The sequence below is a fragment of the Myotis daubentonii genome, chromosome X (genome assembly GCF_963259705.1).
Source record: "Myotis daubentonii chromosome X, mMyoDau2.1, whole genome shotgun sequence".
Lineage (NCBI taxonomy): Eukaryota > Metazoa > Chordata > Mammalia > Chiroptera > Vespertilionidae > Myotis > Myotis daubentonii.
In genome coordinates this window covers 95,163,411-95,173,464 of record NC_081861.1, presented here as the reverse complement: position 1 = coordinate 95,173,464, position 10,054 = coordinate 95,163,411, and the positions used below count along the sequence as shown (strand labels likewise).

General features: G+C 37.2%; 1 protein-coding gene across 1 annotated transcript; it reads left to right on the top strand.

Annotated features, from left to right (window-relative positions):
- Nucleotides 1-449: 449 nt before the first annotated feature.
- On the top strand, nt 450-1,380 carry LOC132223365 (ubiquitin-fold modifier-conjugating enzyme 1). The gene has a single exon (XM_059678609.1). It carries the CDS (start codon nt 516-518, stop codon nt 1,029-1,031), a length of 516 nt encoding a protein of 171 aa, XP_059534592.1. The 5' UTR covers nt 450-515; the 3' UTR covers nt 1,032-1,380.
- The last annotated feature ends 8,674 nt before the right edge of the window (nt 1,381-10,054 follow it).

Genomic DNA, 10,054 nt, shown 5'->3' with positions numbered 1-10,054 from the left:
AACCAGAAAGAGAACTATAAGAAAAGGCCAGAGTAAGCAGAAGAAAGGACATAATTAAGATCATAGCAAAAATAAACTATATACAGACAAAAACACACACACACAAAACAAAAACAACAACAAAACAGATTTATAGAAAGAAGAGCTGGTTCTTTGAAAGGATAAAAAAGACTGATGAACCTCTAGCCAGGCTCACCATGAAACAAAGAGAGAGGACCCCAATGAATAAAATCAGAAATTAAAGAGGTGAAATAACAACTGACCCCACAGATATACAAATGATTGTAAAAAAATACTATGAACAAGTCTCCTCCAACAAACTGGACAGCCTAGACAAAATGAACATATTCCTACAAAAATACAATCTACCAAAACTCAATCAAGAAAATTAAAAACCTGAATAGTCTGATAACTACTGATGAAATTAAAGCAGCAATCAAGAAAAAGATGGCGGCGCCCTGACAGTAAACGACACGTCAAACCACTTCCGCGTTTCTCCTGTGCCCTCGTTCAAGATGGCGGACGAGGCCACCCGGCGTGTCGTGTCTGAGATCCCAGTGCTGAAGACTAACGCCGGACCTCGCGATCGGGAGCTGTGGGTGCAGCGCCTCAAGGAGGAGTATCAGTCTCTTATCCGGTATGTGGAGAACAACAAGAATGCAGACACTGATTGGTTCCGACTGGAGTCCAACAAGGAAGGGACTCGGTGGTTTGGAAAATGCTGGTACATCCATGATCTCCTCAAATATGAGTTTGACATCGAGTTTGACATTCCTATCACATATCCTACTACTGCTCCAGAAATTGCAGTCCCTGAGCTGGATGGAAAAACAGCCAAGATGTACAGGGGTGGCAAAATATGTCTGACTGATCACTTTAAGCCTTTGTGGGCCAGGAATGTGCCCAAGTTTGGACTAGCTCATCTTATGGCTTTGGGGCTGGGTCCATGGCTGGCAGTGGAAATCCCCGATCTGATTCAGAAAGGCGTCATTCAGCATAAAGAGAAATCATCTGAAGGCTCAAGCCACTGAGGCTGGACAGGGGACCTTTGAGAGGCTATGTTCCTTTTTCCTGTGTGTCCCTTACTCATCTAATGCGTCCCTCACACTCTTTCACCCACAACTGTTATCAAGTAGCTGCAGCAGGCGTTGCTGGAAAAAAAACCAACAAACACTATTGCTACGAATGTGTAAGGCTACCCAGGGAGGGGAAAGCCTGGGGCTTTGAAAAACCCAAAGGTCACTTATATCCCCTCCCCAGGTGGAGCGATGTGAGGGCCTGGAGGGACAGCGGGTGGCGGAAAGTGGGTCCATGGACCTTTGGTTTCTGGAGATAACTCATCAATAAAAGCTGCTTCCTCTGAAAAAAAAAAAAAATAAAGCAGCAATCAAAATACTTCCAGCAAACAAAAGCCCTGGTCCAGACAGCAAAAACAAGGGAGTTTTACCAAACATTCAAAGAACTAAAACCTACCCTACTCACAATATTCCAAAAAATTCAAGAGGAAAGCACACTTCCAAGGTCTTTCCATGTAGTCAGCATTACCCTAATCCCAAAACAGAAAAATACACTACAAAGAAAGAGAATTACAGGTCAACATCCCTGATGAATGTAGACCCTAAAATCCTCAACAAAATTCTAGCAAATCAGATCAGAAATTACATTAGAAAGATCATACATCATGATGAAGTAAGATTTATTTCAAGGATGCAAGACTGGTACAATATCCACACATCAACAAACATTATACATCACATAAACAACTTGAGAAACAAAATCACATAATCATATCAATTGATGCAGAAAAATCATTTGACAAAATCCAACATATTTCTTTCTTTTTATTGTCTAAAGTTTTACATATGTCTCATTTTTCCCCAATTGAGCCCTTCCCCCAGCCATTCCCACCCTGGGCAAGCCCCCACCGCCCCAGTGTCTGTGTCATTGGTTATGCTAATATGCATGCATACAAGTCCTTTGATTGCTCTCTAAACACCCCCTCCTCTGCCATTTGTCTCTGGATCTATTCTTGTTCATCAAATTATGTTTATGAATATATCCCACATATGAGTGAGATCATGTGATATTTATCTTTCTGGGACTGGCATAATTAGCTTAGCAAAATGCTCTCCAGTTCCATCCATGATGATGCAAATGGAAAAAGTTTCTTCTTTTTTATAGCAGCATAGTATTCCATTGTGTAGATGTACCACTTTTTTCTAATTCACTCATAAGCTGATGGGCACTTAGGCTGTTTCCAAATATTAGCTATTGTAAATTGTGCTGCTATGAACATAGGGGTGCATATACCCTTTCTGATTGGTATTTCTGGTTTCTTGGGATATAGTCCTAAAAGTGGGATTACTGGGTGAAATGGGAGTTCCATTTTTAAGTTTTTGAGGAAACTCAATACTGTTTTCCACAGTGGCTGCACCAGTCTACATTCCCACCAGCAGTGCAGGAGGGTTCCTGTTTCTCCAAATCTTCGCCATCACTTGTCATTTGTTGATTTGTTGATGATAGCCATTCTGACAGGTGTGAGAAGGTATCTCATTGTTGTTGTTATTTGCATCTCTTGGATGATTAGTGACTTTGAGCATGTTTTCATATTTCTCTGGGCCTTCTGTATGTCCCCTTTCAAAAAGTATCTATTTAGGTCCTTTTCCCATTTTTTGATTGGATCGTTTATCTTCCTTTTGTTAAGTTGTATGAGTTCGCTCTAAATTTTGGAGATTAAACCCTGATCTGAAATAGCATTGGCAAATGTGTTCTCCCATGCAGTGGGCTTTCTTGTTGTGTTCTTGATGGCTTCTTTTGCTGTACAGAAGCTTTTTATTTTGATGTAGTATCATTTGTTTATTTTCTCTTTATACTCTATGTTGTAGGAGCTGTTTCTGTAAAGATATTGTTATGACATGTGTCTGCTATTTTGCTGCCTATGGATTCTTGTAGGATTTTTATGGTTTCCCATCTCACATTCAAGTCCTATAGCCATTTTGAGTTTGTTTTTGTTTATGGTGTAAGTTGGTGATCTAGTTTCATTTTTTCACATGTATCTGACCTAATTTCCCATCAACATTTATTGAAGAGACTGTCTTGACTCCATTGTATGCTCTTGGCTCCTTTGTTAAATATTAATTGAACATAATGGCTTAGGTAGATTTCTGGGTATTCTGTTCTCTTCCATTGGTCTATGTGTCTGTTCTTGTGCCAGTACCAGGCAGTTTTGAGAGCCATGGCTTGGTAATGTAGCTTGATATCTGGTATTGTGATCCCTCCAAATTTGTTCTTCTTTTTCAGGATTGCTGTGGATATTCAGGGTCTTTTTTTATTCCAGATGAATTTTTGGAGAGTTTGTTCTAGATCTTTGAAATATGCCATTAGTATTTTTTTTATTTTTATTTTTTCCTTTATTGATTAAGATATTACAAATGTGTCCTTATCCCTCCATCGACCTCCATTCCCCCACTCATGCCCTCAGCCCCCAGTGTCTATATACATTGGTTATGCTAATATGCATGCATACAAGTCCTTTGGTTGAGCTCTCCCCCTTAGCCCCAGCCTCGCCTTCCTTCCCTCTGAGGTTTAAGCATCTGATCAATACTTCTCTGTCTCTAGATCTATTTTTGTTCATTGGTTTATGTTGTTCATTATAACCTACAAATCATTGAGATCATGTGATATTTATCGTTCTCTGACTGACTTATTTCACTTAGCATAACGCTCTCCAGCTCCATACATGCTGTTGCAAATGGGAGGAGTTCCTTCCTTCTTACAGCAGCATAGTGTTCCATTGTGTAGAGGTGCCAAAGTTTTTTTAATCCATTCATCTGCTAATGGGCACTTAGGCTGATTCCAAATCTTAGCTATTGTAAATTTTGCTGCTATGAACGTAGGGATGCATATATCCTTTCTGATTGGTGTTTTTGGTTTTTTGGGATATGTTTGTAGAAGTGGGATCACTGGGTCAAATGGAAGTCCCATTTTTAGTTTTTTGACGAAACTCCATACTGTTCTCCACAGTGGCTGCACCAGTCTGCATTCCCACCAGCAGTGCAGGAGGGTTCCTTTTTCTCCACATCCTCACCAGCATTTGTCATTTGTTGATTTGTTGGTGATAGCCATTCTGACTGGTGTGAGATGGTACCTCATTGTTGTTTTGATTTGCATCTCTCAGATGATTAGACTTTGAGCATGTTTTCATAGGTCTCTTGGCCTTCCTTATGTCTTCTTTCAAAAAGTATCTATTGTGGTCCTTTGCCTATTTTTTGATTGGGTTGTTTGTTTTTTTCTTTTGTTAAGTTGTATGAGTTCCCTGTAAATGTTGGAGATTAAACCCTTATCAGAGATAACATTGGCAAATATGTTCTCCCATGCAGAGGGTTTTCTTGTTGTTTTATTGATGGTTTCTTTTGCTGTGCAGAAGCTTCTTATTTTGATGTAGTCTCATTTGTTTATTTTCCCTTTAGTTTCCATTGCCCTAGGAGTACTATCAGTGAAGATATTGCATCGGCATATGTATGAGATTTTGCTGCCTTTGGATTCCTCTAAGATTTTTATGGTTTCCTGTCTTATGTTTAACTTCTTTATCCATTTTGAGTTTATTTTTGTGTACGATATAAGTTGGTGGTCCAGTTTCATTGTTTTGCATGTGTCATACCAAATTTCTCAGCACCGTTTATTGAAGAGACTGTCTTGATTCCATTGTATGTTCTTACCTCCTTTGTCAACTATTAATTGAGCATTGTGGTTTAGGTCGATTTCTGGGTTTTCTATTCTATTCCATTGATCTATATTCCTGTTCCTGTGTCAGAACCAGGCAATTTTGAGAACAGTGGCTTTGTAATACAGCTTGATATCTGGTATTGAGACCACTCCTACTTTATTCTTTTTCTCAGGATCACTGCATCAATTCGAGTTTTTGTTTGTTTGTTTGTTTTTATTCCAGATTAATTTTTGGAGAGTTCTTTCTAGATCTGTGAAATATGTTGTTGGTATTACAAAGGGGTGTGCATTTAATCTATAGATTGCTTTGGGTAGTATGGACATTTTAATGATGTTGATTCTACCAATCCATGAACACAGTATGTTCTTCCCTCTGTTTATGTCTTCCTCTATCTCTTTTTTCAAAGTCCTGTAGTTTTCTGCCTACAGGTCTTTTACCTCCTTAGTTAAGTTTATTCCTAGTTATCTTAATTTTTTTTTCATGCGATGGTAAATAGGATTGCTTTTTTAATCTCAGTCTCTGTAAGTTCACTATGGGTGTATAGAAATGCCATAGATTTCTTGGCATTAATTATGTATCTTGCGCCACTGACGAATTAATTTATTAAGTCTAATATCTTTCGATGGAGTCTTTAGGGTTTTCTATGTACAATATCATGTCATCTATGAATAAGGACAGTTTTACTTCTTTTCTAATTTGGATGCCTTTTATTTCTTCTTCTTGTCTGATTGCAATGGCTAGTACTTTCAGTACTATGTTCTACAGGAGTGGTGAGAGTGGGCATCCCTGTCTTGTTCCTGTTCTTAGGGGAAATGGTTTTAGTTTTTTCCCATTGAGTATGATGTTGGCTGTGGGTTTGTCATATATGTCTTTTATGATGTTGAGGTATGATCCTTCTATTCCCACCCTGCTGAGAGTTTTTATCAAGAAAGGGTTCTGGATTTTGTAAAATGCCTTTTCTGCATCAATTGATATGACTGTGTGATTTTTATCTCTAAATTTGTTTATTTGATATATCATGTTTATTAATTCATGGATATTGTACCATCCTTGCATCCCCGGGATAAATCCTACTTTATCATGGTGTATGATCTTTCTGATGTACTGCTGGACCGAATTTGCTAAAATTTTGTTGAGGATTTTGGCATCTATGTTCATGAGGGATATTGGCCTGTAATTCTCTTTCAATGTGTTGTCTTTATCTGGTTTTGGTATTAGAGTGATGCTGGCCTCATAGAATGAGCTTGGAAGTGTTCCTTCCTCTTGAATTTCTTTGAAAGATCTTAGGAGGATAGGTTTTAGTTCTTCCTTGAATATTTGGTAAAACTCCTCTATGAAGTCATCTGGCCTCAGGCTTTTGTTTGCTGGAAGCTTTTTGATTACTGCTTCAATTTCTTCCATAGTTATCGGCCTATTCAGTTTTTAATTTCTTCCTGGTTGAGTTTTGGAAGGTTATATTTTTCTTGGAATATGTCCATTTTCTCCAGGTTGCCTAGTTTGTTGGAATAGAGTTGTTCATAATATTTTTTAACAATCCTTTATATTTCCGTGGGATCTGTTGTTATTTTACCTCTTTTATTTGTAATTTTTTTATTTGGGTCCTCTCTCTTTGCTTCTTGTTGAGCCTGGCTAGAGTTTCATCAATCTTATTTATCCTTTCAAAGAACAAGCCCTTCATTTCATTGATCTTTTGTATTTTTTTTGGGGGGGGGATCTCTATGTCATTTATTTCTTCTCTGATCTTTATTCTTTCCTTCCTTCTGGATACTGCGGTATTTTCTTGTTGCTCTCTTTCTAATTCTTTAAGTTGAAAGGTTAGATAATTTATTACCAGTTTTTCTTATTTATTTATTTTTTTTTTTAGGTAAGCCAGTAGAGCTATTAACTTCCCTCTCATGACTTCTTTCATTGTGTCCCATAGATATTGGATTGTTGTGTTTTCATTGTCATTTGTTTCCAGGATGCTTTTTGTTAAATATATTTTATTTATTTTTTTACAGAGAGGAAGGGAGAATGATAGAAAGACAAAAACATCGATGAGAGAGAAACATCAATCAGCTGCCTCCTGCACTCCCCCCACTGTGGATGTGCCTGCAACCAAAGTACATGCCCTTGACTGGAATTGAACCTAGGACCCCTCAGTTCGCAGGCCAATGCTCCATCCATTAAGCCAATCTGGCTAGGGCAGCCAGGATTCTATTTATTTCTTCTTTGATCTCTTTGGTTACCCAATTTTTGTTTAATAGCATGCTATTTAGCCTCCAAGTGTTTGATTTTTTTCATTGTTTTTATTGTAGTTGATTCCTACTTTTATTCCATTGTGATCTGAGAAGATATTTGTTATGATTTCTATCTTCTCAAATTTGGAGATACTTTGCCTGTGTCCTAATATGTCATCTATCTTTGAAAATGTCCTGTTTTCACTAGAGAAGAATGTATATTCTGTAGTTTTGTGGTGAAATATTCTGAAGATATCAATTAAGTCCATCTGGTCTATTGACTCATTTAGGATTGCTCTTTCTTTGCTGATTTTTTTTTTGTTTGTTTAGAGAATTTATCTAGTGGTATCAGTGGAGTATTAATTTCCCCTACTATGACTGTATTGCTATTTATCTCTCTGTTGATGTCTTCCAGAAGTTGTTTTATGTATTTGGATGCTACTGTATTGGGTGCATAAATATTTACTAAAGTTATATCTTCTTGCTGAATTGCTCCCTTTAGTATTATGCAGTGGCTTTCCTTATCTCTTGTTATAGCCTTTATTTTGAAGTCTATTTTGTCAGATATAAGTATTGCAAACCCAGCTTTTTTCTCCTTTCCTTTTGCCTGAAAATATTTTTTGCCATCCCTTCACTCTCAGTATGTTTGAATCCTTTGTTCTGAGGTGGGTCTCTCTTAGACAGCAAATATATGGTTCATGTTTTCTTATCCACCTAGCTATCTTATGTCTTTTGATGGGGCATTTATTCCATTTATATTTAAATTTATTATTGATAGGTACTTGTTTGTTGCCATTTTTATTTTTTATGCCTGTGCTCCTTCTTCCCTTCCTATTTATTCTTTTTACAGCAGTCCCTTTAGCATTTCTTGCATAGCTGGTTTGGTGGTAATAAACTCCCTTAGTCCTTTTTTGTCTGTGAAGCTCCTGATTTCACCCTCAACTGTGATTAATAGCCTTGCTGGGTACAGTATTCTTGGATTCAGACCCTTGATATGCACGACATTGTATATTTCACTCCATTCCCTTCTTGCCTGGTGTGTTACTTTTGATAAAGCAGTCAATTGTCTCATGGAAGACCCTTATAGTTAGCTTTCTGTCTCTCTCTGGAAGCCTTTAAGATTCTTACTTTTTTGTTGGTGTTTGCCAATTTAATTATAATGTGTCTTGGTGTCAGTCATTTGGGGTTTATCTTGTTTTTGACTCTGTTAGATTCTTGGGCTTGTGTGAGTTTTTTTTCTTTCTGATATCAGGGAAGTTTTCTGTCATTATTTCTCAAACAGGTTTTCTATACCTTTCTCAGTTTCCTCTCCTTCTAGCACCCTTATTATGTGGATGTTGTTTCATTTTGTGTTGTCCCAAAATTCCCTTAGGCCAGTGATGGCAAACCTATGACACGTGTGACATGTAAACTCATTTTTTTGGGTTGATTTTTCTTTGTTAAATGACATTTAAATAATGACATTATATATAAAATAAATATAAAAAAATATAAGTCTTTGTTTTACTATGGTTGAAAATATCAAAAAATTTCTTTATGTTACATGGCACCAGAGTTAAGTTAGGGTTTTTCAAAATGCTGACACACTGAGCTCAAAAGGTTCACCATCACTGCCTTAGGCTCTCCTCCTGTTTTTTTTAAGTTTTTTTTCTAGGTGCTGCTCTTTTGGGTATTTTTTCCTACCTTGTCTTCTAGCTCACTGATGTGGTCCTCCACTTCTAGTCTACTGTTGATGTTTTCCATTTAGTACTTTATTGCAGTGAGGTCATTTTTCACTTTTTCGGTTCTTCGTTATTTCCTCTTGGTTCTTACACATATTGTTGAATTTGTCTTCCATCATTTTCAGTGACCTTATGTCCATTTATCTGAATTCTTTCTGTGATATATTGCTTGGCTCCATTTCGTTTAATTCCTATCCCAGTGATTCCTCTTTTTCTTTTGTATGTGGGCTGTTTCTTTGTCTCCCCATGATTACTCTACTCAAGGTGTTTGTTTTTTTTAGCTCTCTCTCTCCTGTGTTGACTTAAAGGCACAAAATACAACATAACAAGACAGAACACGCAGGGCACCAAACACAAATGTATTCATGATACTAATAATCCCAAGTAAAGGTGACCACCAGAGAAAAGAGAATTAGGGTATAGAAAAGCATGCAAAAAATGATATTGAGAAAAAAATTAAGAGAGAAAAGAAAGAGAAGGAAAAAGAAGGGTGGGGAGAAAATTCCAGAAATATAACAACTATTCCAAGAAATGGAAACAACATACACTCAAACAACAAACACCCAGATGAATCTGAGGAGGCAGAGATTATTTCCAGAAGGTAAGGTCAAGGAATTGAATGAATGGGGAAATCCACAATTCAGTATAGAGGAGTTAGAAAGAGAATGAGTGTATAAGAAGAAATGTAAAAAAATAATAATAAAGAAAAATATATACATTAAAAAAAAAATATATATATATATAATATATATATATATATATATATATATATATATATATATATATAGTGGCCAGATTATTATGACCACCTGATGTTTCTAGGCAAATTAGCTATAATTTTGTGCTGACGTTGCTAGAGGGCCAGACCATTATAAATGTCTGAATAGCACAACATACTTAAGTATCATTGCTGATCAAGTTCATCCTCTCATGTTGATGGTGTATCCCAATGGAGATGGCTTCTTCCAACAAGACAATGCGCCATACCATGGTGCTCATATTGTGCAGGAGTGGTTTCAAGAACATGAGGGAGACTTTACCTTGCTTAGATGGTCCACACAATAACCAGATCAGAATTCAATTGAGCATTCGTGGGACGAAGTTAAATGAGCCGTCAGGCAGCTGGTTCCACAACCATCAAATCTCACAGAACTGGACAGTGCTATTCATCAGGCATGGTGTCAGATTCCTCGCATCACGTTTCAACATCTCGTGGAGTCAATGCCAAGAAGAATGGCTGCAGTATTGAAGGTAAAAGGTGGCCCAACGAAGTACTGATGGGGTGGTCATAATAATCTGGCTAGTCATAATAATCTGGCCACTCAGTGTGTGTGTGTTTGTGTGTGTGTGTGTGTGTGTGTGTGTGTGTATGTGTATATATATATATA

Bases quoted from the DNA above. Each gene is read 5' to 3' on its own strand.
- LOC132223365 (XM_059678609.1), top strand. From the start codon at position 516: ATGGCGGACGAGGCCACCCGGCGTGTCGTGTCTGAGATCCCAGTGCTG.